Source organism: Rhizopus microsporus, assembly GCF_002708625.1.
Source record: "Rhizopus microsporus ATCC 52813 unplaced genomic scaffold scaffold_3, whole genome shotgun sequence".
Classification (NCBI taxonomy): domain Eukaryota; kingdom Fungi; phylum Mucoromycota; class Mucoromycetes; order Mucorales; family Rhizopodaceae; genus Rhizopus; species Rhizopus microsporus.
Window position 1 is genome coordinate 1,746,186 of NW_019671918.1, and position 26,236 is coordinate 1,772,421.

The 26,236-nt window shown below is 38.5% G+C and overlaps 12 protein-coding genes across 12 annotated transcripts; 4 read left to right on the forward strand and 8 right to left on the reverse strand.

Annotated features, from left to right (window-relative positions):
- Nucleotides 1-382: 382 nt before the first annotated feature.
- RHIMIDRAFT_273486 (uncharacterized protein) lies at nucleotides 383-1,528 on the reverse strand. The gene has a single exon (XM_023612390.1). The coding sequence runs from the start codon at nucleotides 1,312-1,314 to the stop codon at nucleotides 499-501; it is 816 nt and encodes a 271-aa protein (XP_023469498.1). The 5' UTR covers nucleotides 1,315-1,528; the 3' UTR covers nucleotides 383-498.
- A 2,640-nt stretch (nucleotides 1,529-4,168) lies between these two features.
- On the forward strand, nucleotides 4,169-5,448 carry RHIMIDRAFT_198584 (uncharacterized protein; the record flags this gene model as incomplete). Its single annotated transcript, XM_023606300.1, has 5 exons — nucleotides 4,169-4,471; nucleotides 4,537-4,646; nucleotide 4,695; nucleotides 4,741-4,929; nucleotides 4,984-5,448. The coding sequence occupies 5 exons, from the start codon at nucleotides 4,169-4,171 to the stop codon at nucleotides 5,446-5,448; spliced, it is 1,068 nt and encodes a 355-aa protein (XP_023469499.1).
- Nucleotides 5,449-5,647: 199 nt separating this feature from the next.
- Nucleotides 5,648-7,150, forward strand: RHIMIDRAFT_198486 (uncharacterized protein; the record flags this gene model as incomplete). The annotated part of the gene is made up of 1 exon (XM_023606292.1): nucleotides 5,648-7,150. The coding sequence occupies one exon, from the start codon at nucleotides 5,648-5,650 to the stop codon at nucleotides 7,148-7,150; it is 1,503 nt and encodes a 500-aa protein (XP_023469500.1).
- A 64-nt stretch (nucleotides 7,151-7,214) lies between these two features.
- RHIMIDRAFT_235131 (uncharacterized protein) lies at nucleotides 7,215-10,174 on the reverse strand (the record flags this gene model as incomplete). Its single annotated transcript, XM_023608309.1, has 2 exons — nucleotides 7,215-9,247; nucleotides 9,319-10,174. 2 exons carry the CDS (start codon nucleotides 10,172-10,174, stop codon nucleotides 7,215-7,217), a joined length of 2,889 nt encoding a protein of 962 aa, XP_023469501.1.
- Nucleotides 10,175-10,719: 545 nt separating this feature from the next.
- On the forward strand, nucleotides 10,720-11,846 carry RHIMIDRAFT_199289 (uncharacterized protein; the record flags this gene model as incomplete). Its single annotated transcript, XM_023606361.1, has 4 exons — nucleotides 10,720-10,903; nucleotides 10,951-11,304; nucleotides 11,361-11,600; nucleotides 11,653-11,846. 4 exons carry the CDS (start codon nucleotides 10,720-10,722, stop codon nucleotides 11,844-11,846), a joined length of 972 nt encoding a protein of 323 aa, XP_023469502.1.
- An 833-nt stretch (nucleotides 11,847-12,679) lies between these two features.
- On the reverse strand, nucleotides 12,680-13,017 carry RHIMIDRAFT_187228 (uncharacterized protein; the record flags this gene model as incomplete). The annotated part of the gene is made up of 2 exons (XM_023605880.1): nucleotides 12,680-12,819; nucleotides 12,867-13,017. Coding segments are annotated over 2 exons (291 nt in total), but the record flags the coding sequence as incomplete, so codon positions are not given.
- A 664-nt stretch (nucleotides 13,018-13,681) lies between these two features.
- RHIMIDRAFT_286796 (uroporphyrinogen decarboxylase-like protein) lies at nucleotides 13,682-14,937 on the forward strand (the record flags this gene model as incomplete). Its single annotated transcript, XM_023613412.1, has 4 exons — nucleotides 13,682-13,751; nucleotides 13,798-13,857; nucleotides 13,910-14,418; nucleotides 14,473-14,937. The coding sequence occupies 4 exons, from the start codon at nucleotides 13,682-13,684 to the stop codon at nucleotides 14,935-14,937; spliced, it is 1,104 nt and encodes a 367-aa protein (XP_023469504.1).
- Nucleotides 14,938-15,052: 115 nt separating this feature from the next.
- On the reverse strand, nucleotides 15,053-16,801 carry RHIMIDRAFT_248901 (MFS general substrate transporter; the record flags this gene model as incomplete). Its single annotated transcript, XM_023610571.1, has 5 exons — nucleotides 15,053-15,564; nucleotides 15,615-16,188; nucleotides 16,245-16,255; nucleotides 16,310-16,579; nucleotides 16,633-16,801. The coding sequence occupies 5 exons, from the start codon at nucleotides 16,799-16,801 to the stop codon at nucleotides 15,053-15,055; spliced, it is 1,536 nt and encodes a 511-aa protein (XP_023469505.1).
- A 616-nt stretch (nucleotides 16,802-17,417) lies between these two features.
- Nucleotides 17,418-19,300, reverse strand: RHIMIDRAFT_307910 (cystathionine beta-synthase). The gene is made up of 3 exons (XM_023614547.1): nucleotides 19,119-19,300; nucleotides 18,957-19,066; nucleotides 17,418-18,908 (listed from the first exon to the last, which is right to left on the reverse strand). Exons 1-3 carry the CDS (start codon nucleotides 19,166-19,168, stop codon nucleotides 17,578-17,580), a joined length of 1,491 nt encoding a protein of 496 aa, XP_023469506.1. The 5' UTR covers nucleotides 19,169-19,300; the 3' UTR covers nucleotides 17,418-17,577.
- Nucleotides 19,301-19,463: 163 nt separating this feature from the next.
- On the reverse strand, nucleotides 19,464-20,749 carry RHIMIDRAFT_311710 (RNI-like protein; the record flags this gene model as incomplete). Its single annotated transcript, XM_023614749.1, has 1 exon — nucleotides 19,464-20,749. Exon 1 carries the CDS (start codon nucleotides 20,658-20,660, stop codon nucleotides 19,464-19,466), a length of 1,197 nt encoding a protein of 398 aa, XP_023469507.1. The 5' UTR covers nucleotides 20,661-20,749.
- Nucleotides 20,750-20,780: 31 nt separating this feature from the next.
- Nucleotides 20,781-21,679, reverse strand: RHIMIDRAFT_93595 (uncharacterized protein). The gene is made up of 4 exons (XM_023615892.1): nucleotides 21,669-21,679; nucleotides 21,216-21,606; nucleotides 21,090-21,168; nucleotides 20,781-21,036 (listed from the first exon to the last, which is right to left on the reverse strand). The coding sequence occupies exons 2-4, from the start codon at nucleotides 21,475-21,477 to the stop codon at nucleotides 20,868-20,870; spliced, it is 510 nt and encodes a 169-aa protein (XP_023469508.1). The 5' UTR covers nucleotides 21,478-21,606; nucleotides 21,669-21,679; the 3' UTR covers nucleotides 20,781-20,867.
- A 141-nt stretch (nucleotides 21,680-21,820) lies between these two features.
- Nucleotides 21,821-22,862, reverse strand: RHIMIDRAFT_198505 (alpha/beta-hydrolase; the record flags this gene model as incomplete). The annotated part of the gene is made up of 5 exons (XM_023606293.1): nucleotides 21,821-22,132; nucleotides 22,185-22,240; nucleotides 22,287-22,526; nucleotides 22,582-22,669; nucleotides 22,737-22,862. 5 exons carry the CDS (start codon nucleotides 22,860-22,862, stop codon nucleotides 21,821-21,823), a joined length of 822 nt encoding a protein of 273 aa, XP_023469509.1.
- Between the last annotated feature and the right edge of the window lie 3,374 nt (nucleotides 22,863-26,236).

Sequence of the window (26,236 nt, forward strand, 5' to 3'; positions counted from 1 at the left end):
GCACGAACCACCGCATTACACAGATACGGCCAGTTCGTTTCCTTTTTTCCATGAGTAATAGTGCACACACGCGTGTGTAGATATTTTAGCATGCGTGAGTGCAATTAACCTACATACATATTCAATAAACTCTCTCATCATAAAGACAAATCATTCCGGAAAGAGTGCAATATTGTAAAACAAATATGGAAATACCGACAAGTTCTAGCCAACACGTTTTTTGTTTCCCATTCAAAGCAAAAAATGTGTGAGACCTTTTTTGTCATACAAATGTGTCATAAAAGGTCTCTTCATCCGATTATACTTTTTATCTTTATAAAAGAAAGCGAATAGACCAGGTTGTACATAAAATACACAATAAAGAAAATACTAAAGTCTATTAATAGAAGACAAAAGCTGTTTTTAATTGTTGAAAAAAAAAAAGAAAAAAACCAGTTTCTTTTTTTTCATAAATGTATACAGTTTTTTAACGATAATGTACAATAGAGAATGACGAAATTACAAAGAGGGATTAGATCTGTATTGAGTGTACCAGACAGGATCAGTAGGAGACAGAATGGCTTCAGTTCTAGACTTTTCAGTAGGCTTGATAAACTTCCAGAGTTTTTTATACCAAGTACGATGAGCACTAGGCTCAGTTTCGTCTTCGGTAAGAGATGTCTTGGTCGAAGCTAAAGAGGGAACAGAGGATGAGCTGTTGGAATAGAGTTCATCGTGTGAATTGAGAGTGATGGTAGATTTGAAACGGAGCAAGCCTTGCTTGAGCCTTCGTCCCAGTCGCTTGCTGCCATGTTTGGAGCTTTGTTCTGAATGAGTCAACACAGTAGAAAAGCTGGCGGATCGTCTCTTATTGTTATACAAACTGCGACTGTTCTTGGAGGTGATCGAGCCATGATCCCGGGTCGTGGCGGACATGCGTCGTTGAAAAGAGCTGCGGCGAAACCCAGCGCTCACAGGCGAAGGTGGTTGTCGTAAAGTACTACGACTGCCAATGGTGTGAACAGATAAGCTGGCGATAGATGCTGTGTCTAATCCGCTTCCAGGGTAATCATGCTCGGCAGTAGGCAAAAAGAACGAGTCGTTGTGATAAGGAAAAGCCACAATGCGAGGTGATTCAAGAACGCAGTCTTGGTGTCGCTTCTTTTTCAAAGACGTTTGGCTGCCATGCACCGTTGAGCAATACCGCGCCAAAGGAGTTTCAGATGGATCCACCAATCGAATTTTGGAAAGGTTTGCGTGTGTTAATGGCTGCGTATTTAGATCTTTAAGACTGTTGACGCTGTCAAATGAGTTGAAGACTGGCTGCTTATACATTTACAATTTTTTTTTATACAGAAAATAATTACAAAGAATATATAAATTAATATAAACAAGAAAATAAATATAAAGAAGAAAAGAGGAACTTTAGATTCTACTCGACATCGTTTGCAATATTTATAGTAATTTTATATTCAGACATGGTAACTTGATGTAACCACAGGAAATACGAAGACCTTCAGTTACTTTACTAAACAGAGAGAGAGAGGGGCTGCGCTCTTGGGACCCTGTGTACGGGGTAACTGTTGCACTTTTTTCGCTCTATACTTGTACCACAAGACTATATTCTCAATCCACGCTGTAGAGCTGGTGGCGAAATCATATAGGAGAATCATATGGAAGCTTTACTCATTGAACAATCCATATGATAAACTAAAAAATCCAGGGCCGAGCAACCTCCGTGCACATATTGCACAAAAAGCCACAGGTAGAAAAAAAAAAAGATGAAAGCCAAGGAAGTCAACCATTAGCCCTAAGCCCTTTTACTTTACTTTACTTTTTATTATTCATTAATTTCAATAAATGTGATTTCATCCTTGGCGATCATATTTACTGATAAAAAAAAACAAAAAGTTGAGGAAACGCGTAGATAAGAAGTCCAGACACTGAATGATCTCATTCACAGACAGATTACATGTGTACCAAGTGCCACCATTTATGACGGACAATGTAACAAACCATAGCTTCGTGTTACAGAGTCCAACGTTTATCCAAACGAGCGGCCCAATAAAAAGAAAAGCGTTACTAGCTGATAATAGTCTTTGTTGTATAATCGATTGCAAGTTGTACGAATCTCACATCACTCGGAACAAACTTAATTGCAAGGAAATACCAAAAGCATCGCCCGGCCTGTGCACATCTCCGCGTCATTGTTACGTATCAAGCAAGTACTTCTATTGATCAAGTTTCATCTACAGGTGTCTAGAGTGATACTAAAAACCCAGTACCCCGTTCTGGGCCATCTTTTTATAATAAAAAAAGATGGAATATATAGTCGCAGATGTATTCAAAAAAGGAAACTCAAGAAGAACAAAAAGATTTTCAATTGATATAATCACTGTCATATAGTATTTACAACATATAAGAAGCCTGTGAGGATCAATAGCTATCAATTATAAAGGATATTTGCAAATACATGAGTCTTGCTCCCTTTTTTATGTTGAGCTGTGTGAGAGAGAGCGACAGAGGGAGTCATATCTGGTCAATGAATTCAATTTAACGAAATTTATTACTACATTATTTTAAAATTTAGTAACCCCTCATCTTGATTCATTACTCACTCTCATCTAATGCGCTGAATAAAAGAGAGACACAGGTTTACACAATGCGATCTATACAAGGTTCAAAGAATACAAGACTGAGCTTTGTCCACTTTGCACAAAGAGATGTGACAAACAACGGGATTCAAAAAAGTTTGGTTTGGCCATAAACACCAGCTTGGTCCCACAGCCAAGATTTATGAGCCTTGAGATGGAGTGAAACGCGTTGTATATCTTTCAAATACACAACGATCTCGGCTTCATCTTTATACATGTTATCCTATCAGGTGATAATTGCATTTCCCTCCTCCCGAAGTTTGACGTTCGGAGATATTGGTGAGTGACAAGAATGACTTTGTGAACAATAAATATAATGCCTAGCATTGAATACAGGCCAAGCCATGTTGAATTGAATCTTTTGTCTTCTTTGGATGTATTTATTTTTTTCCTATAAAATCGATGACGAGTAGTAGCTTATGGACCGAGATTAATTAAAAAAAAATGTGATAGTTCGGGATACTTTTAAGACATGCTATTGTCACTTAATTCCTTCATCTTATTCGCTTGAAAATTATCAGACAAACTAATGCCATAATGCACGTGTTTTTAAGCCTTTTGAGGTACCCGTCCTAGTTTACTGTGTACATTCACTAATAAACAACGTATAGAGCTGATATCATTTTTAATAGCTTCTAGTTGATAACTAATTGACACAGACAACATGATCTGCTTTGTCACTGATATCTGTGGTACAAATCATGGTCAATGCATGAGCACTCAGCATATGATGCATGCTTAATACATTGAATGAGTCCTTAGTCTACACTACATGACGTAGGCTAATCTTTTTTTATATTGCATTCAAAATGAAAATAGTAGAGTTTATAAAACTGCAAACAAGCCTCAGTTTTAGATATTTTCTTAAATATCCAAGTGATAGCACTGATTGATATCAAAGTTGTGTCTAATGCTTTTTAAAGTATAAACTGTCGTGTTTGATCACTGTTTGTTTTCAACTTATGTCACAATGGTCCACAGCCAGAGTATTTTATCTTGCCCAACTCGTCATTTATTTGCTCTTCTCTCTCTCTCTTCTTCTAGTTTCTGCTGAAAGTTATTTTTTGGTCTTTCAAAAAAAAAAAAAATCGTTAGTTCAAAGAGCAATAATGAGGGCTTCTTCATGTCTAGCTTGCTGAATTCTTTTTTCAACAATCTCAACATCCAAAGCTAGATATTCGTCGTCTTCATCTTTCCAAGTATCAAGCACTTGCTGTGTAAGGGCTTTTGCTGATGTGACTTTTCACCGTCTTTATCCGCCCTCTCTCTCTTTCTGCTGACATATATCCATAGGCCATTCAAAATGGGATCGGAGTCAATTAGATTAAGCATGTCTGTCAATGCATACTACATCACATGACGTAGACTAGTGTTTATAGTTGTTGCCCCATAAATAAATTATCATCTAAAGGGGTGCACGCATCATTTTTTTCTTTCTTTCTTTTCTTTCTAATACAATGTCAACAGCATCTACAACAGTGATTGATAAACCAAGTATAACGACAACGCAGCCAATATGGTCACCTAATACTATCATGCAGATTCTATTTGTCAATTTTGGCTTATTCTTTCAGTCAACCTGTATTGTATTCACACAACTCTTTTCTTTGATACTATATCCATTCTCATATAAACTCTATCGTCAGTTTATTTCATACACCATGAGAATGTGGTCTCAAAATTTAATTGCCTTGGTGGAACTATTTGCACCCTCTGAATACGTGTTGACCTTTGACAAGAGCTGTGGACCAGTACAAGATATTTTACAGTCTGATGACTCAAATCATATTACAGGCTTACATCTTCCAGAAAGAATGATTGTCATTGCAAATCATCAAGTAAAAAAAAAAAACAATTGTCCCCCCTGTGCGTAGAAAGGGGTATATATTGACTAATTTGATAGATTTATGCTGACTGGATTTATATTTGGGGTATTGCACATTTAGCAGGCGCACATGGTGCAGTGAAAATTATTTTGAAGAAAAGTTTAGAATATTTACCCATTTATGGAACGTAAGTTCATTCAATGCATAAATACTACTTTACTCATACTTTCAAAAGGGTATGTTCATCATAACTTATGAACAATATACTTAGCTTTGCTTAGGGAATGAAGTTTTTTGACTTTATCTTTTTAAAAAGAAAGTTGGCATTCGATAAGAACAATATTATTAATAACCTACAAAGATCAAAAAGGCATCATCTGCCCATGTGGTTAGTACTCTTTCCCGAAGGAACTGTCATCTCCGACTGTACTCGTAAAAAATCCAAAGAATATGCAGAAAAGAATAACATGGTAAAGCATAGTAATAAGTCATTAAGCATATGTGTGCTAACATTTCCTTTCTAGAAAGATAATCGTTATACCTTGCTACCAAGATCAACTGGATTAAGGTTATGTACAACTGTTTTGGAAGATAGCATAGAATATGTGTATGATTTTACTATTGGATATTCTGGCATAAAGCCAAACGAGATACCAGAAAATGTGTTTACTATCCAAAGCATATTTTTTTTTAATCAATATCCAAAGCAAATCCATATTCATATACGTCGATATCGGGTGGACTCTATTCCATATCACAATGAGCAGGAATTCAACCAGTGGACCTTTGACAGATGGGCAGAAAAGGATCAACTGATGGACACATTCTATCGAACAAGCTCATTTGACGACAATAGCGTCACTGTGCCTATCAAATTAAAGACCTCCATCGTAGAATTAGCTCAGATTTGGATCTTTATGGTCCCTTACTTATTCTTACTCAAGTTCAGCACGCAATTGAAGTACGCAATTTGCAACCTATTCAAATAACTCGATTTGATTGGCTAATGAATCACTTGTATCATTTTGGACCAATTTGATTTGCCATGATTATCAATGATCATTGATAATAAAGCTCATCTTTTTTTTTATCCTTTTTTCTTCATTCTTTATGACCGAACATACTACGTTTCCTATACCTCAGCCTGGTGCATCACTCATGCTTGCCTTTCAAGGCCACCAAAAAAATATGCTTATTATCGGTGACAACTCCATTGCTGCCAATCGTGCTTTTTCTTGCTTAGAAGCAGACGCTCGTGTTTTCTTGATTGCAAATCCTGATCGTATGTGTCCCGAGTTAAAATACAGAGTCGAGAGTCATCAAGTCATCCTGTTGGGATCCGAATTCAACTCCAATGTATTGACCAGTCATACGTTTGATCTTGCATTTATTTGCTGTAGTACAGGTAATCTTTTCGGACAGTTGGATATAGACTCTGTCGTCAAGCATTTCCGTCAACACAGGGTTCCAGTCAATGTCTCGGATCAGACTCGCTTGTGTGATTTCTTCATGACTTCGACCTACCGAGATCAATCACTTCAGGTCTCTGTGTCTACCAATGGTCAAGCCTCTAAACTATCCAACCGGATCCGTCGTCACATCGCTTCTACATTACCTCCTCATCTAGGCGACGCTGTCAGAAAAATGGGCTTACTTCGCAAAAAGATTCGTGCTTCAGACCCAAGCTCAGCAGCAAGTATCAGACGAATGAAGTGGTTGGCTCAGATCTGTGAATACTGGAGTATGGAACGATTGGCACAGCTGTCGGATAAAGACATGAACGATCTATTAGAGGCTTATCACCACGACGAAGGTTACGAAAGCTCAGTTACATCAAACGATGCAAGAGAAGGGTCGATTACGTTGGTAGGCGCTGGTACAGGAGATCCAGGACTCTTGACGGTCGCCGCTCATCAAGCGATCAAGGAAGCTGATCTTGTCCTCTCAGATAAAATCGTGCCCGAAGAAGTGGTTGCTCTTGTTGAATGTGAACTCAAGATAGCGCGCAAGTTCCCAGGTAACGCGGATGCGGCACAGGAGGAGTTTAATGAATTGGCATTGAAGGCCATTCAGCAAGGAAAGAAGGTCGTGAGATTAAAGCAAGGTGACCCTTACTTATTTGGACGGGGTGGAGAAGAAGTCTTGTTCTTTCGCAAACACAACATCATCCCTCGTGTCATCCCTGGTATTTCTTCTTCTGTCGCTGCACCTCTCTTGGCAGGCATACCACTCACGCATCGCTCGGTCGCGTCTCAATTCTTGGTCACGACAGGCACGGGGGCTCAAAAGTCTCCGGCTCCTCTACCAACCTACGAAAAGCACCGTACAGATGTGTTCTTGATGGCTATTCATCGATTAGAAGCAATCACACATGATTTAATATCTAAACAGAATTATCCAGCAGATATACCATGCGCTATCATCGAAAGAGCAAGCTGTAAGGATCAAAGAGTGATCTATGGTCCACTCTCGAGAATTGCTAGCATACTCGAACGGTGTGGAGGAAGTCGACCTCCCGGATTGCTCGTGGTGGGACATGCTATTGATGTATTGAAACATGAAAATAAGGGAACAGAAGGTGTTGTGGCGAATATAGTGACATATTCTGGAAATATGAAAGATAAACAAGGCGAACAGGTGATTAGTGGATCCAATTTGTTGCAATTACATGATCCAGAGTCTATTTATTAATTGTATATTTGTAATTCTTGTGTAAATAATAAAATACATCATTATTAAAAAAAAAAGCCTTTATTTACAATGCGCTTTGTAGAATGTTTTGAGCTACTGTATACATATTTTCATCATTATGGTTCTTTAAGAAACCTAGACTGGTCTCTATCATCGTTTGTATATCTTCTTGTAAATCCTCTGGCTGACGAATCAAGCTAGCTAATTTAGCCAATGGCTCATAGAATAACGGCATATGTATCAACTTGTACTGTATATCCTGCTTCAAGTTATCAACCGCTGTTTGATTTAAAAGAGAGAGTAGAAAATTCAAGGCGCGCTGAGCAAGCGTTGTCAGCGCCTTGACGGATCGTTCTCCACTTTGAACCGATTTCTGTAAAGACTCTTCAAGTTCGGCTTGTTGTTTCAGTAGAAGCTTTCTCATCTTTTTGATATTTCTCCTTTTCGTCACCTTTCTCCTTGGTTCCTTCATTCGTGTAGCATTCGTTGGTTGCTGCTCTGCTGAGGTGGACAGAAGTTTCATTTCGATCTCCAGTTCCTCTGATATCTCCACAAGCACGTTGACAATATCTGTCATTATCTGCTCTTGAATAGCCTGAGCCGATGATCGTGTGGATTCGTCAATAGCTACCGACAAGAACAGATCAAATAAACTGTCGGGCTCGGGGGTATCCGATAACAGGACCAAGTCCATCATGCGATCCACAAAGCTTCTTTCCAAGGAGCCTTGTTGATACGTGGTATCCATACCGATCTTTATAAACTGTTTTATCATTTGCTTTACCACGACAGGCGCCTGATCATAAAGACCAGAGCACTGCAGTATCCAGCTGACAGGGACAGTAAACCGGTAAGAACTTTCTTGGGGCGCCGTCCAAAGACTAAACCACATCTTGACAAGCTCCTTCTTTTCATTTTCTTCCAGCCGAGCCATCTCTTGTAAGGCAGAAGCAAGTCCTGTATGTCGAATGGTATATATGTCGTGTGATTTGGAAATATCGAGAAACGAGAATGGAAGCTGTTGATCTACAAGTGGCGTTTGAAAGTACCATTCGAAATCTCTGCTGGTTTTGAAAAACTGTCGAAAGAAATAGGCTGCAACGTTGTTGTTACCGCCACGACCGGCCACCGACAGCATGGGGCCCAAGAAATGGTTCTTAAACCATGCTCTTGACTTGGGAGACGACGGACTTGTATCAGACATTTCGTCGCTTAGAAACGAAAAGAGCTTATTCATAAATGCACTGGATTTACTTGTATACAAGTCATGTACCAGTAAATGCTTCGATGCCTGTGCTCCATCTCCAAAATAATGTGAAAACATCTTGCTTGCTACTTTTGGATCGGGTGAGGTCAATAGCCAGTGTAGCATCTTTTCATCAAAATAGCGTAGTAGAACAGGGACGATGTAAATGGATAGATGCGGTGTGTCCTTTAATGCCGTAAGCAGATATCGCGCGTATATCGAATGCGTCTGTTTTTCTCGTATTTGCTTGCACAGCCATTCAATATACCGTTGAGCAACATCTGGCTTTGTAATCCGTAAGCAGTCTCCAACCCAGTTCTCCAGTTTACTCGAGTAGGTTGTCTCTGCTTCGGTTATCCTCTTTAGAATCAAAAGACAACCTTCCACTAAACTCTGATCTGCACAGTTGCCAAATTGGACCACATCAATCAAGGCGCCTGATTTCACTTTATATGTGTTACTTTCTGTGAGCTGCAGTTGTTCCTCCTGTAGATTAAATAGTTGTATAAACGCATAAAAAGGCGCTGTGCGGTTATTATATCGAGGCTTCTTTAGCAAAGAGATGACGGTATCAATGATCAAGTCTCGATGTCGTCTGAATCGGTCTCTCACAGCCCAATTGGCCAACGTTAAGTCCAGGATGGTCTTTTGTTCTGTTGGATAATGTTGTATGATCAGGTTTTTCATGTGCAAATCAAATTCTTCAGGTATCATATCACCTAATTTTCGTGTCCAAAAACAGGATGCGTCCATCATACATTTCTGGGTATAAAGCTGGTTATCGCTAGGTGGAGAAAGCAAAGGAGCATAGTCCATAAGTGGGTTCTTTCCTGGGGTTCTGCCTGCCTTTTCTTATTGAAAAAAAAAAAAAAAAAAGTCAGTTCCTTTACTTGGATAAAGGTTAAAGTATGCTTTTTTTTACCATTTGTATTATTGACTTTCTTAAAGGCATGGTATAGTTTAGGATAAAGCAGGCCGTGTTTCGACAGACTGTAGGCCTCTAGTTGCATCATTCCAATCATAAATTCGTCTTTTGTGAAGGGTGGTCTTGTGAGTGCGCTTCCAAGTTGCTGATCCACTCGAGCTGCAAGGTACTCAGTATCTGCATTTTTCAATAACAACAGCATGTGCTGTAGTGCCTCTGTCAGTCGTTTTCGTTCCATTTCTTGTTGTGTTTCTAGTCTAGTTTCCATAGTATATACAAATAAGTTCTTAAAGTCGTCCTTATTGTGTGCGTCATCTAGAGTACAAGCGCTTAGCCAAAGATGTGTAATCACTTCATGTGTGTCTGATTGAATAAAGTTGACCAATCCTTCAATCCATTCTGGAGTATACATAATTTCAGATTTTCTTGATAGAGCGAGAACAAGACCATAGAGATAAATGAGGATGCTGATATCTTTGCTACTGTGTAAAGCGATCCACGTCTTCAAATTAAAGTGCTGAGAAATTTCAAGTAACCAGCTCATGCCAAATTGCCTTAGAAGTCCATTAATGCATGTACGTAAAGAATCGATAATAATCGATCTTGTATAATTTGTATCGTAAAGGTCTTCTTCATGCGTAATAGAAAGCAGCAGCTGTATAAAGACATTAAAAAAAACAAAAGACTCGTGTTTTGAATGTGGAAAAGCAAACGTGGCATTGGTAATTTTCTCAATAGACTTTGAATTATCGCCAGCTGATAGTAATCTTTTAAGGTCATTAAGCGATAGGTTACTATTATCATTACTACTGCTGCTTTCGTCGTTCTGATTAAGTAGATTACGCAGATCCATGTTTTTTTAAAAAAAAATAGCTGGTTGTCCTTCAATAAAGTGATGTCTGTGTACACCTGAAATGATAAAATAGGCGATGTGTGACTGTTGAATTGCCATGGATGGTGTTGACCACATGCGATATAATCAATTTTCTACTTTAGCCATTCATTTTCAAGATTCCGTCATTTTTTTTTTTTTTTTTTTGAAAACGCCAAATCCCACAGGTTTGACTGTTCCTGTAGAACACTATAGATAAAAATCTTCAGGTTTTTACAAGTGTATACAGATATCTAGATTAAAAACCTGTAAACGAAGAAGAAAAATGTAATAGACACTCTCAGAAATAGGCTTTATTTATATAATAGCTTATAAAGTGCTGTCCTTTCCTTTCCTCCCCACACCTTTCAATGTTGAGACGATAAGATCAAATTGGGAGTCAGAGTGAAGCCAACTGAGATTATATTAAGAGCGGTAAACAATTGGTGCCCCGATTTTTTTTTTCTGAAGTGAGCCAAATTTTTTTTTTTTTGTGTGGCTCTTCCATTTTTTAAAAAGTCCCAAACATGGTCAAATTATGTGTTCTTTGTGCAAAAAACAGAGCAGTATTGAAACGACCCAAGACTGGCCAACAGATCTGTCAAGAATGCTTTTTTTATGTCTTTGAAACCGAGATTCACCATACGATTCAAGATACCCAACTGTTTAAAAGAGGAGAAAAGGTTGCTATTGGAGCAAGTGGCGGAAAGGGTATGCAACAAAGAGGAAAATATATATAATACTAATTATAACCCTAGATTCAACTGTCTTGGCTCATGTTATGAAAACGTTGAATGATCGGTACGATTACGGACTGGATCTATATTTATTATCTGTCGACGAAGGCATCACAGGCTACAGAGACGACTCCCTTGAAACAGTAAAGCGCAATCAGCAACAATATGAACTTCCCTTAAAAATAGTTTCATACCAAGAACTTTATGGTTGGAGTATGGATGAAATTGTGAGCGAAGTGGGAAGAAAGAACAATTGCACTTACTGTGGTGTATTTAGACGACAAGCGCTGGATCGTGGTTCAGCCATGTTGGGAATTAAACATATCGTGACAGGACATAATGCAGATGATATAGCAGAAACTATATTGATGAACAGTAAGTAAAAGAGATCACTCAAATACAAATACATATATATATTCATACATTGTTAGTCTTCCGTGGTGATATTGCTAGATTAGGAAGATGTACAGAAATTGTTACTCAAGGTGAAAGTGAAATCAAGCGATCAAAGCCATTCAAGTATACATATGAGAAAGAAATCGTCATGTATGCCTACTTTAAAAAGCTTGATTACTTTTCTACTGAATGTATATACTCTCCTAATGCCTATCGTGGATACGCTCGTACGTTTTTGAAAGACCTCGAGTCAGTCAGACCTAGTGCTATTATAGGTAACTATGATTATTTTCAATAATTGTTTATATTAACACACTTTTCTATTAGACATCATACATTCTGGTGAAGCATTTGAAATCAAATCAGATACAAAGATGCCTACTTCCATGACCTGTACTCGTTGTGGATACATGTCTTCTAACTCTATATGTAAAGCATGTATGCTCTTGGAGGGTCTTAACCGTGGATTACCACAGATGGGCATTGGCAAACAATCAAAGGCAGTAAGTGATTTCTTTTGATACATGTGTGAAATGATATAACTCACAGTTTAATCGTAGCAAAAAGAACAAATTGAAAAAGCAGGAGAATTAGATCCAACTGTGCTTAGGGTAAAGCATTTCTCAGAAATTAAAGTCGAAGAAAAGGAATTAGGGATGATACAGCCTCGTGATCCAAAAGAGGTCTATACACCGCCACCCCGTGTCCCTGGTGGTATTTTACATGATGCAAAGCTAGATAAAAAAGATATGGCCTGGTAGATTTAATATGTATATGTATAATAAAAGCTTCTTTTAAAAGTTCCCTCTTCTTCTCTGTTCTTCAGCCATCTTCTTGAACATTTCCATCGTAGCACTCTCTTTGGCTTTATATTCCTCCATCTTGTTTAATATAGGAGCACGCTTTTCTGCTCTACGTGCTTCTCTTTGCTCTTTACGTCGTCGCTCTGCTGCCAACCTAACATGAACATATGAGCAACTTTTCTCGCATTCTTTTTTGGCAAGTTTAGACTTACATTGCTTGAAAATCATCGCCACCCATCAAGTCTGCTTCACTTAGTTCTACATCAGGACTTCTTTCGCGTTTATGATAGGCATTCAAGGCTCTCTTTTTCAACAACTGTGCCTCACGACCCACCTCTCGTGGTGCAACTTCGTCAAGCATCATCTCTCTTCTATCCTTTCTTTTCTTTGCTTCATATTTACGCTCTGCTTGTCTCCTTTCGTACTCTTCTTCCTTTTCTAAAATAAAGTTTAATATAATGCATTATCTACAATTCGTAGTTACCAAATGCATCAGGCATGCTAGGACCCACATTTCTTCTTTGGCCTCTACTTATCCTATCCTCTCCACGACTCTGACCCGTCATACTGTCCACTGAATCACGTACGCTATCCATCTCAAACTTGTCCAATTTTTTAGCAAATGACCACTTGTAATTTGTTGTATCCGATGACTCAAGCTGTGAAGAATTCATGCCTTTATAGTACTTGTCTATTTTGTTGTTAACGCTTTTTTTAAAAACAAGGCATATGCTTTACCTTCTAATTCATGTCTATTCCACCTCTTGACGAATTTTTTAAAGTATCGTCTTGCCTCTTTTGAACTCAAGTCTGTGAAATATACATCTTTATGCTCTCTTAACCACAGTCTGAACTCGGCTGACTTTTCATAGTAATCATCTTCATCAATGGCTAAACAAAAAGAAAAATTATGCATGGTGTAAAAACCCATCTGATCTTCAACTCGCTGTAGGTATCACAAAGACTTGATCTTACGGTCTATAGTCACTTTGCTTGAACTTGAATGCTTTGATCGTTTGTGTCTTTTTTCGTCATCATTGTGATCGTGACGTTCCCTTCTGCTCATTGTTTAACTGGAAAAAGAAAAAAAAAAAAAAGAGAAAAAGTGTCGGGTTATTAAAAAAAGATGTCAATGTCACAAGTAGTCAATGAGTTGTCTCCGCTCTCGTATAGTTTGATAGGATGATCGCTTTAATAAGCAAGAGACACACGCATGCATACGCGCGTATATACTAGTGTGGTTTTTCAAAAAAAAAAAGGCCAAAGAACAACATAATGCAACAGTAAACTCAATTAAACGCCATTAAGTGGTTGGTATGTGCTCCACATAGAACATATAAAGACGGAGTATGACAAGCAGGGGAACACTGACCAAATATTGCATCGGATCGTACTGTCTTGGGTTAACTTGACGATGAGCACAGTAGCGGCGACTAAATACCAGCGGGCAGGCCACCAATATAAAAAGCCACTGAGTAAGCTTTATTAACCTAAGAAAGGGTGGACAACTTTTTTGTTTTTTTATTCCCTTTTTCCTATTCTTTTTTTTTATAATGACTGACTTGTTCAAACCAGAAAACTTTCCACCACTCAAAAACGATCTTATCCTTCGTGTTTCTCGAGGTATGTAGATCTATGTTCATACTTTAAATACTCATACGGACAATAGGCGAAAAGGTAGAACGAACACCCATATGGATTATGAGACAAGCAGGACGATATTTGCCAGGTAACTAACAGCATTGTTTCAAAAAAGAACTGATATCTTATACCAATGATAGAGTTCCAAGAGGTCAGAAAGAACCACAGCTTTTTTGAAATTTGTCGCACACCTGAGCTTGCCTGTGAGTTGACACTTCAGCCTATTGACCGTTACGGCACACTTTTGGACGCGTCGATTATCTTTTCAGACATTCTGGTTATTCCTCAAGCAATGGGTTTAGAAGTACAAATGGTCGCAGGCAAGGGTCCTGTGTTTCCCGCACCCCTGGAAACGCCCGCCGATTTTTCTCGTTTGACAGAAAAGGTGGATGTCGAAAAGGAATTGGGATATGTCTATAAAGCAATCACTCTCACTCGTCATAAATTGGAAGGCCGTGTTCCCTTGTTTGGTTTCATCGGTGCTCCTTGGACATTGATGGCATACATGATCGAAGGTGGAGGAAGTAAGACACTGTCAAAGGCAAAGAGTTGGTTGTGGAAATACCCCAAGGAATCGCATGATCTGTTACAGCGTATTACCGATATTGCTGTTGAATTTTTGGTGGGTCAAGTAAAAGCAGGTGCTCAGGTAAAAAAAAAAAAAAAAAGTCGATGGATCACCATCTCATTCTATGCCCAACAGATGCTTCAAGTGTTTGAATCATGGGGTGGCGAACTCTCTCCTCAAGATTTCAAGGAATATTCTCTTCCATATATTCGACAAATTTCCAAAAGAGTGAAAGAACAGCTGGGCGAGGACAACCAAGTACCAATGACTATCTTTGCCAAAGGGTCATGGTACGCCCTTGAGGATTTATCAGAATCGGGTTACGAAGTTGTTTCACTTGATTGGACGGTTGATCCAGTGTATGCTCGCAAAGTGACGAAGGATAAGGTTGCCTTACAAGGTAATATGGATCCCAATGTTTTATATGGAGGATTTGATGCTATCCGCGAGATTGCTACTCGCATGGTACATGCGTTTGGTAAAGATGGTAGACATATCGCAAATTTGGGACATGGTATCTTGCCAACTGTTGATCCAGAAGCTTTAAGAGTATACCTCGAAACCGTACAGAAGGTTTCAGCAGAGATCAAATCTGCATAATAATGTATAGAAATAATAATAAAGAGTTTATATGTGTTTATTATTAAAACAGTAAATATACAATGTAGTTCTATTAATGTAATGATCAAAGGTTAATATAATGCAAGCTTTTCTATTAATAACCACTCCAGTGTCTCAGCTTTTCACCCTTCAACTTCAATGTGAGCATGAACGAAGCACCCAGGAAACAAAAACATGCCAAAAAGACACACGTATAACCAGGTCCAATAGCAGCTACCATAGGATTGGCAGCGATGGTCAAGACACATGCGATGACCATACGAACTAGATTAGCAGCGGCAGTGACCGAAGCGCCTTTCCCATGAACAGCATCGACAAGATAAGCTGAGGTAGCTGTCATGATCTGGTTCATACCAAAGTTCAAGATACCAAAGCCGACAATGGGTGCCCATACGGTAAAACCACGCTCAACAGTCCAGCCATAGAGTAAGGTACCAAAGGGCATACAGATGAAAAACGCCGGCCAAAGGTTAATCGTTAGTCGATCTTCTGTTATCTCCTGTCCTCCACGAAGCTTTCGAGCGCGGAGTAACAATTTGTCCGATATCCTGCTGGTGAGAATAGCGCCTAAAAGGTTACCAATACCACCTCCAAGATAACTCAAACCTTTATATGATAAGTTTACCGTTTTTTTTTGTCTTTGTTGTGTAAATTACCTGTTTGCCATGAGTTAAACCCATAGTGAACTTCATATAGATCAGGAGTAATAGTTTCAATAGCAAACATCGTGCCAAATGCAACACCAGAAGCAAATGCAGCCAAAAAGACAAAGGGATGTCTTAATAATAAAAATGGGGCAATTGGATTAATGCTCTTCTTTGAAACAGCAGCGTCCTTATTAGCTGGCTTTTCTTGATAAACGGTAGTTGTACTTTCGGTTGCAAACTTGCTAGGTTCGTTATTCTCTATTGCCACCTTGGCTTCAGTTGGTTGATCCACTGTCTCTGCTGTTGATGCGGATGATGAAACAGGTACTTGTTTGTTGTTGGGATGTACTGTAGGCAATTGCTGATCAAATTTTGCATTATCTCGATACGTCTCTGGGAATACAAAAAAGACGAGCGTAAAGATGAACAAACCAAAAGCAAAGCAAAACCAAAAGGTTGCACGCCATGAAAGGTTACTCATGATCAGGAAACCACCAATGATGGGGCCTAGCAGAGGGCCGAAGAACACACCGAAGAAGTATTTACCAAATGCAGCTCCTCTTTTCTCAATGGGATAACAATCCTAAATGCATATATGAGATCATTAGATATTTAATTGCGCTTCATGGCATGACTTACAGCAACAACACCTACAAGAGGGAATAAGAACATAACGAAATGATGATGTTTTTATGTTTCATTACCTGCACCCACAGACTGTCCACAGGATGATCCAACGGATTGAACACAACGAAGCACGACAAGGCCCCAAATATTGTTGATAAAAGCAGACCCAATTGATGCTGCTGCGAAAATGAGCATGGAGGCAAGGAAGAGCACACGTCGAACCTCATAGAAATCAGATAATGATGCCCAAAAGACAGGAGCAATGCCCATTGCCAAGACGAATAGAGCTGCTGTCAGTGTAGTGGCAATGGCGGGCGCATGTAGATCTGAAGTGATGGCGGGCAAACCTACACATATATAGTTGAATATCTCCATCATTGATAGGGAGCATTGAACAAACCTGGAAAGTAAATTGTACTTGAGAAACCAGGTGTACATGCGCAAAGGGCAAGAGCAACCAATATGATGCCCTTTGTCTTTGATGAAAGCAATCTAGGATCTGAGTCCACAGGTGGTTTAATCAATAGCCTTGATTTGAGTATCTTTACGATTTTTGATTCGTTTGACATGTAAAGAAAAAAAATATAGGGAAAGAAAGATCAAGATCACGACAAATCGAAGCAGTTATACGAATTATTTAAAAATCCGCTCAAGTCCTCGGATCTTTCTCCCCGCCATGTGAGTTCTGTTGATCAAGAGGTTCTTCTCTTCCTTCGTGATACTATTAATAAACCGACAGAATGAAATCAAAATGGAAGTGACTAGGTGACATACGTTGCTGCTACATGCATTATATGTAATAGATCATATGCAATTGTCTAAAAACCTCGTTTGTAGAAAATACAAACTCAATTGATCGCTCACTCTTTTTTTTATTTGAAAATACACCCCAAATATCTTTCTTTCCGTAAAGCCGCTTCAAGATATGTCCTTGTTTTTTTTATTGTTAAAGTTTATATGCAAGCATTGTTGTATAAGTGATGCATAATAATAAAAATAGCCATTGTTCTAATTTTACATCCCCTTTTTTTGTTCCTGCAATGCATATCAACAATAAAAGCAATGCCTTGATTCATAAAAATTAAAAACAGACTCGATGATGTAGCACCAAAAATCCAGTTTGGTGATTGATGTGTAAACTATACACGATAACCTCATGATACAAAAAATATGTCTTTGACTGTAGCCGATAATGTATAGTCTTGGGATGACATGATTTATTATAAATACATCCTTTTTTCTTTGGTAAGTGTGAATGTGTGTATATATGCGAAATAGAAAGTAAGGGGAGGGATAGGGTAAGATGATTACATAAGCATACGCTATTAACCAGAACTACACGAATTTATGCTTTAACATTCTTAACCAAGTAAGAAAGCAAATCAACCTTGGTAACAACATGTTTCACTTCATTGCCTTCGGTAACCAAGGCGCTAGAATTGGTTTCGAAGAAACGAGTCAATTTTTCCAAAGGTGTGTCTTGAGTAATTTCTTCAAACTTCTTGGATCCCTTTGTAAAGTGGAACATGACAGCAGAAACAGGGGTGGTGAGGGAAGCACGACCAGAGGCAATGCGAGAAAGAATGTTACCCATTGTGACCAAACCTCTAAGGCGACGCTTAGGGCCAGCAGTCACTGGTAATTGATCAAAGTTATTTTGTTCCATCAAATCAATAGCTTCCTTGCAGGTTGTTTCACCGTCAACGGTCACGGCAGCAGCAAGCTTCAAGTCGCGAACGGTGGCACCAGCAAAGTCCTTCTTGGCCTTGTTTTCAAAGCTTTGATCTTCAAACTTTTCATCAGTAAAACCACGTTCTCTCATCCAATCGTCGTTCAAGAACTTGGTCATGTAATTACGGACAGAGTCAGGCAAGATAACCACACAACGTTGACCTTCCTTCAACTCTTTGGCAGCTTGAACGGCGGCGTACATGGCAGTACCAGATGAACCACCACAGAGAATACCTTCTTCACGAATCAAGCGACGAGACATCAAGAAAGAAGGCTTGTCTTCAGACTTGATCCAAACATCCACCAATTCACGCTTCAGCACATCGGGAATAAAGTCATAACCGATACCTTCAACTTGATAAGAACCTGCTTCGGTATTTAATGATTCAGGCTGAGCCAAAATAGAACCCACGGGATCGACACCCACGATCTTGATGTTGGGAAGCTTTTCCTTGAGCTTTTGAGCAAGACCAGAGATGGTACCACCAGTACCTGCACCAGCAACCAACATGTCAATCTTACCATCACATTGTTCCAAGAGTTCTTCAGCTGTAGTATCGTAATGGGCAACAGGGTTATAAGGATTGGCATATTGATCCAAAATGACAGCATGAGGAATTTCATCTCTCAACTTCTTTGCAACACCAATGTGTGATTCTGGGGCATCCCAAGCTGCTTCAGTAGGTGTACGGATGATTTCTGCGCCCAAAGCCTTCAAGACATCAACCTTTTCTTGTGACATTTTTTCGGGCAAAGTAATGATCACACGGTAGCCCTTGACAGCACCAGCAAGAGCTAAGCCGATACCTGTGTTACCAGATGTAGGTTCAATGATTGTGCTCACTCCGGGAATAAGCACGCCAGATTTTTCAGCTTCTTCAACCATGCGATGAGCAATACGGTCCTTTACTGAACCACCTGCATTAAAGTATTCACATTTGGCCACTTGAAAAATGTTAGTTATATATTAATGCACACACAAGTAAAACTTACAAAGTTCACACTTTAAACCAGCTTCTTTACTAATCTTGTTGATACGAACTAAAGGCGTACGTCCAATGTTATCCAAAATAGTATTTGAAATCTTGGGTGCAGGGGCAGAGCTATATGATATTTATCAGTATTGTTGCTCAATGGTTCTCTTTTGTGACTCACTTGTGCTTGTGGTTGAATTGGTCAAAGATGCGCTTTAATTCAGTAGACATGAGGAATGAAGTAAGAGAGATAAAAGGGAAAAAATTTTTCTTATTTTAAAGACGAATGTTCCCACCCCTTTGTTACACTAAAATTCGGCTTGGTGTGACTTTGTTGCTGTGCATCAATCATAAATGCGGGTCGCCGTCTTTAAATGGTAGCGACGAATAAAACTTTTACAAATAATCTCTCTTTGTTACACTTTTTTTTAAAAAAAAAATAGAATTTCTATAGCAACAGAATACCAATTAAAAAAAAGTTTTATTAAGAGTGTATGTATGCTCAGCATACGTATATATATATATGTTATTTCTGTGGTGCTTTCAGATCGAGTGATTTTCCATGTGTATTTGCCCAAACATGACAGGCCTTCGTTTGAGCCTCACATAGAGTAAGCAAAACCTTTCGATGAACCAATTCAGCAACTGCTCCCCAATCGTCTATCAGGTTACATTCTTTCATCTCAAACACAGTCAGGTTTGGACAATGTCGAATCAATGCGTGGATTGTCGAATTGGATATTTTTGAGCAGCTGTTAACCGAAACGCGCTCTAGACCAGCTGCACGGTATTTTGCAATGATCTGCATACATTCATCACCAATCTCACAACCTGCGAGCCCTAGCACAGAGACCTGTGTCTGCTTGGCCACGAGTGCGATCGACTCCATCGTGATCTTTTCACGATCTCTGATCCGTCCGACGTTCAAGTGTCGTAGTCGAGAGCAGTTCATGGCAATGGCTGTAATAGATCGATCAGACACATGTCCACACGCACGTAGGTCCAAATGCTCCAGTCGAGGACAGTTTTGAGCGACCTGAACGATGGATTCATCAGAAATCAGGTGACATCCTGCAAGTGATAGATACGTCAAGCTTTGGTGTCTGATGAATGATAAAAGAGTAGCATTGGTGAAAAAATCGCAAATGTATACGTCCAGATGCTCCAGTCGCGTCGCTTGTTCTCCAATGGCTGTCAGAGGCTCATTCAATGATCTTAGCTTGATCTTACGAATCGTGAGTGACCTGAGTGATTTGCGATAGTTGGCAAGTCTTGTGTGTCGATCAGAATCAATGGTCAGATCATTCTTTTCCTGTTGCTCTGGTATGTTGGTATCGTCAGGGGTATCAATGTCATAAGATGAAATGCTCGATATGGATGATGACCGGCTGGAACGGCTTATACTGTCTGATATCGCAAGTGATGCAAATACAGAAGACGATGACAGAGACGGCCTTGGGCAAGGGGATAAGGCGTCATCTTTTCGAAAATAGGTGGCAAATTTTAAAAATGTCCCAAAGTCTCCTGGTTCTGTATCTTCAAAACATACGGTTCTCCAGATCAGTCTACTGGCGTTATCGTGCCAAAGTCGATTGACAAATAGGCAAGGGTATATATCAGAATATGGTTTTCGTTTGGTCTCTTCTTGTAAGTTGGTGGGTATTAGAAATGTAAAGATATGATTCAAGATTTCAGGTAAACATAAAGCCAAGTGAGGTTGCATAATAATGATAGTAAAAAGTAAAAAGTAAAAAAAAAGAAGAAAGAAAGAGTAAAGGTATTTAAATCATACGCTTAAAGGGAATAGCAGAGTAAATGATTTCACTATACATTGTATTTTGCAGTACATTCTTTATCAAAGGGGGGCAAGATATATTTATATTTAATATAAGGCATTTCTCTATATTTATACTCCCTTTTTTGTAATTGTTTAAATTTTAGGACGATACAGTTGACGTTCTTCAAAACGAATAGGCACAATCATAAGCTGCTTAACCTGTTTGATCTCTTCTTCACTCAATCCACATTCATGTACGTATCCTTCAAATGATCCAAACTTTTCTTTCAATCGTCTAATGGTACTTTTCATTCCATTGTAACTAAAGCAAAGAAAATCATTTTATGCTTTTACATGCATATATATCAGACTTACGATGCAGATAAGGCAGATCGCATCTTTTCTTCACTCACACCTACTTTTTCTGCTCTTTGTGTCAAATCTTTTTCATATTCTATAAACATATAAGAGAAATGGTATTTTTTTTTCTTCTTGAATTACCGAAATAGCCAAGATTTGACAACTCATACTCTCTTGCAATAATTTCATCATCTACACCGCACAGACCCAACAAGACCATAACAAAGACACCAGTGCGGTCTTTTCCAGCAGTACAGTGAATGACCATGGAGTATCTATCTTGAATCGAAAGTTCCTTTATCATGTACCGAAAGACATCACCTATGAGCTTCTTTCCTGATTCTAATATCAACATGTACCCTGATATATTTTTTAATGAATATATATATAAACATCCAAGCATGTTTGTGTACCTTCTGCAAACCCCTCTGGCCCATCAAGGAAAACCATCAGGCTTTTAATATAGTCATTTACGTCTTTGACTGCATTTTCGTACAGGTTAAAACTGAATCTGATGACTCCAGGGATATCTCTGTTATATAAATATATCTTGTTTATATACAGCCGTTTTTTCATTTTTTTTTTTTTGTTTACCCAATCATTCCATCCTTTTTAACTTCATGATCTAGTCTAAAATCAAATGTAGCCTTTACATTTAAACCGACCAGCGTCTTTTGTCCCTTGTCTGTGATATTGGATAGACTAAAGAAATATGAGTACAAAAAGCTTAGCAAAGTGTGCGCACTTTACTGTCCAGAGCGAAACACGGTACGCTCTCGTATGTATCCATTTCCACCTTGAACGGGCCAGCCACCAATATCTCTGAAATTCCTTACACCTTCAACGTCTATCCAACGAGGCAAGACTAGACCTGTATGCTGTCCCATACCCATGACTTTGCGAAAATCGTCCTTTTCATGTTTTGCAAAGAAATCGACGACTGCTTTTACAACATGTTCAAATTGCCCCTTAAAGTTGTGATCGCCTTCTGGAAGGAGCACAAGTGTGTGGTTGGGGATTTTGTTTGCAAACATTGCTGCATTGTAAGGAGGAACGATCTATGGATAGAGACATAAGAAATAGTTTCCCTTGTCTTTTTTTTTTTTTTACATTATCCTTCAGACCATGGACTGTCAATACACAAGTGGACAGTGGCATCCTTGCGACTATATACAATGAGTAAATACATTATATAGTCAAGTTTGAACTTACCATGTTCGTTTGACCATGAAGTGAATCGATCCACGTCTTTTTGAGTTACTTTGATGGTCACAATTCGGTCTCTCTGTCTCACACGCCAATCAAAATACCCTTGTGCCTTTAATGCAGCACCTATTTCAGGTCTATTTCTATGGATTTGATTATCGTTCATTTTATAACGTCCTGATATGTTCACAAAGAAGCTCAAGGGCTTTTCACAGCTAGTGGCGTATTTAAGTCCTGCCACAGAACCTGGTGATAACTATGTTTAGCTTTTTTTTCATTAAAAAAGATCATTCAGTTATACCACGCGAGTGTCCAATAACTGCATAAATCTCATATCCAAGTTGATTTTCAAAATATTCAGCTACTGTGTGGATATCTTCTACATCTTCCTATCATAAAAAAAAAAGAAAATATATCAATGATAAGCTCTTTCTCTCCCTGTTCAATGCAACTTACTTTCATATTTGCATATCCTGGTTGGCCTGTGCTTTCACCATTACCTCGAAAGTCAAAGCGGAAAGAAGAATAGGGCAGTTCTTGAGCTAGCAATCGATGAAAGAGATAATCCTTGTGTCCTAACATCATGGTTAACTCTCTCCCCATATATTTATTTCTATTCTTCCTTACCTAATACACCATGTGTGATAAGTACAAGCCTGGGCCTTGTTCTACCCAAATCAATGGCTTCCTTCTTTTCCAAAATGCCAACAATAATCTCTCCACGATCGTTTTGAATACTAATTTTCGACATTCAGAAAAAAAATTGAACCTCAGGGAAGAAGCGTGGAAATTGCATTACTCAACCTATAAAGCTTTTTGGTAGCACACACACATGAGCATGTGGGAAGATTAAAGAAGAGTCAATGAGTAATATAAAAAAGAAATCTTTATTAACATGTCAATATTCCTTCTTCAAATAGCTCAAAAAAGAGACGAGATAAACAGGTTATCAGCGCTCTATGAAAAACAATACCCCTTTTTTTTATTTCACCGAGAAGTTGCAAAAATACGCTGTTAACACACGTCTCTCTACCCTCATCCAATTAGTGCTTCGAATACATTAACCTGTCCACTTGCACTTATGTCCACTATCAGTAAAAAAAAGAACACTCAAGATGTAGTATTCGCATATTAGACAACCTTTACCCAACCTGCAATGTTAGTTCACTTGGACTTTGTCGCTACTCTGTACAGCAACTGCAACATTATGGTGTTGTTCCAATCACTCAGCTTTGATCTACTTCGACTTCAAGCACCCCTCTGGTACCCTGCCTTCGACAGTTTGGATGCAGGAAGCCATCAAATTTATTCGTGGCCCTTTGTTTGACTTGCAGTGGACACATTCCAGATATTTCATTCACTCGCTAAAAGTGTCAGTTCGTTTTTAATAAAGTCAAACGGATGAGGGCACATAGCAGAACTCGAAGAATAATGCGTTGAAAAAAATTCCTTTTATTTCTTTTTGAGTCAAACTCGTACATTTGAGAATGCACTGAATGAATATGAAAGTAGTCATTTTATCAAGATTAAAGAATAAAAAGTCAAGTGTGGGAGTAACAAAATGAAGTTTTTATTAAAGCAATAGTTTGATTTCCAAGTCATTTTAGAAGCAAAGAGAGAGGCTTGAATAAGCAAAGATTTTTCTTTTGATAGCCAAGCTAAGAGAGCAAATAGAGATTTTTTTTCTTTTTTTCTTTCCGTAAGTCCAGAAGGCCACATTATCGCTAGCTTTCAAACCCAAGATGACTAGAACCATAGACTGCATGCCAGAAGACTACACGGTGTAAACCCTCCATGAATAAAAAGTACTCAAGTCTCAAGACACAAGGCCCAAGGCTCAAGACTCAAAAAACAACCACGGGAAACTCAGGAAAGGGGAGCTTCAACGTACGAAGAGTGCACCTAAGTACCTAGGACGAAGCTTTTTGAAAACACTACGGACAGTGCGCGCAGCAGAAACAGTGAAACCTTGAAACGGTGGGACATTGGGACATTGGGATATTGGAATATTGGAACATTGAAAGCATCGAGCTCAGTAGTAGGGAGAGTTTACGGGCCATTCATCAGCTGTAGAGGCAGAGCCATAGCAATAGGAGCGTCTCGGGGTGATCCAGCATAGAGAAGTAGCGACCTATCTGGTTAGTTTTTGTCTTGTTTTGTTTTTTTATACGTTTTCTTTTCTTGTAGTAGAGCTTGATAGAGCTTGGCAGATAGTGGCAAAGTAAATTGATTATGTTTCTTGTGGCTTCAGGACTTGAATATGTGGTTACTGCAAAGCAGTATTCATTAGCAGCAGACATTGATAGACATGAGCAAAATCTTTTAGGGACTTTCCGACGTTGATAAGCATGAGACAGGCATTCACTAGCATTTTCAGGCACTGATGATTATTTGTAGGCATTGGTAAGCATGAGCAGATGTTCACTGGTCTTTCCAGAGGTTTGATAAGCATTTGATAAGCATTTGTAGGCATTTGAGTATTTTTTTTGAGTGTGTGAGTGTGTGAGTGTATTGATAAGCAGTAGCAAGCATTAGTAAACACTTTGAGCATTAGCGAGTAGCAGAGATTTCTTTAAGACTACACCCCGTGAGAGACCATTTTGATAGAGTAAGATGCATCAGGAACTATGAAGTAGAGCCAGCAAAAGTGAATTTTCTAAAGGATGACATTAGTTATATGTACTTTGAGACCACCCAAACACTGTTATACCTTTTCAACGTAGTCATAATAAAGCCATAAGAGAATTTTTAAAAGAGATAAAGAATGAAGAAAAAAGAAAAAAAGGAAAAGAATGATGGTTTTTCTTTTATAGTTTTTTGTTTACGTGAGTCATTTTATTTAGGCTAAAAATGAATGATTCATTCCTCTTTCGTTAATGCATGAATAAAAAACTCGTTTTCAATCTTTTTTCATATTAGAACACTTCCGAACGCTCTTTTCTTAAGTTTAGAACGTGGAATATTCTCTTGTATCTTTTTTATATTTGTTTACTTTGCATAATTTTTACGCCTCCTTTTTTTTTTTTTTGATGCCGCTTGTTTACATAAAGCTGACCACGCACACACACAATTTTTATTATGATTGCCTCACTTTTCTTATTTCCAATATGCGTACTTTTCTGTTTGGTTTCTTTGGAAAACGAGTAAAAAAGTAAAGTGAGAATCAAGTGTACAAGGACAAAGGTTGAAAGGGGAAACGACATCTTTAAAAAAAAAAAAAAAAAGCAGCTGATGATAAACAAAGGTCTTTTATCAAAAGACACTAGGCTGCTGTTTTTGTGAAACGCACGCAGTAGTTGTTAATTGCCAATCAAAATGATCTAGACATCGTCCTTTGTTTATTTACCATTATACCTTTTTAGTATATGCTGGTAAATGGCGCTTTTAAGAAATAGAGAAAGACGCTATTCTGTAATATCAATATATAGATCAGCATTCATTATTTAAAGAAATAAGGAGATCTTATAAAAGGACTAAAACATTATCATGATTATCTCTGGTAGAGGGCAAAGAAGAGCCAGATCAAATCATGTGTCAAAACCTGTTTATCATGCATGAATAGTAGGTGATTGGATTGTTAGCTTAGGAAGACATAAGAGTTTGTAATGATCTTCTTTTTATTTTTAGTATACATGAAAAAAGGAAAAACTTTTATCCTCTATTTCTTGCTGTTATATACTTATCCTTTTCCCTTCTGCTTGTGAAATGTAGACTAACCTTAGCGAAGGTTGTGATTGTGATAGATCTAATGACTGTCCGCTCATTTTTGTAGTAAAGCAATGGACCTTTTAAGTCTGCATAAACCATTTCAAATGGCGCTCGAAACAGGACGGGTTGTTAAGATACACAACGCACTTCATGTAAACCCTTCATGGCATGGATACTTGCGTATCATGAATGAGAAGTATGATCAATTATGCGATTTATTGGTGATCAAAAAAGGGGTTTTATGACAA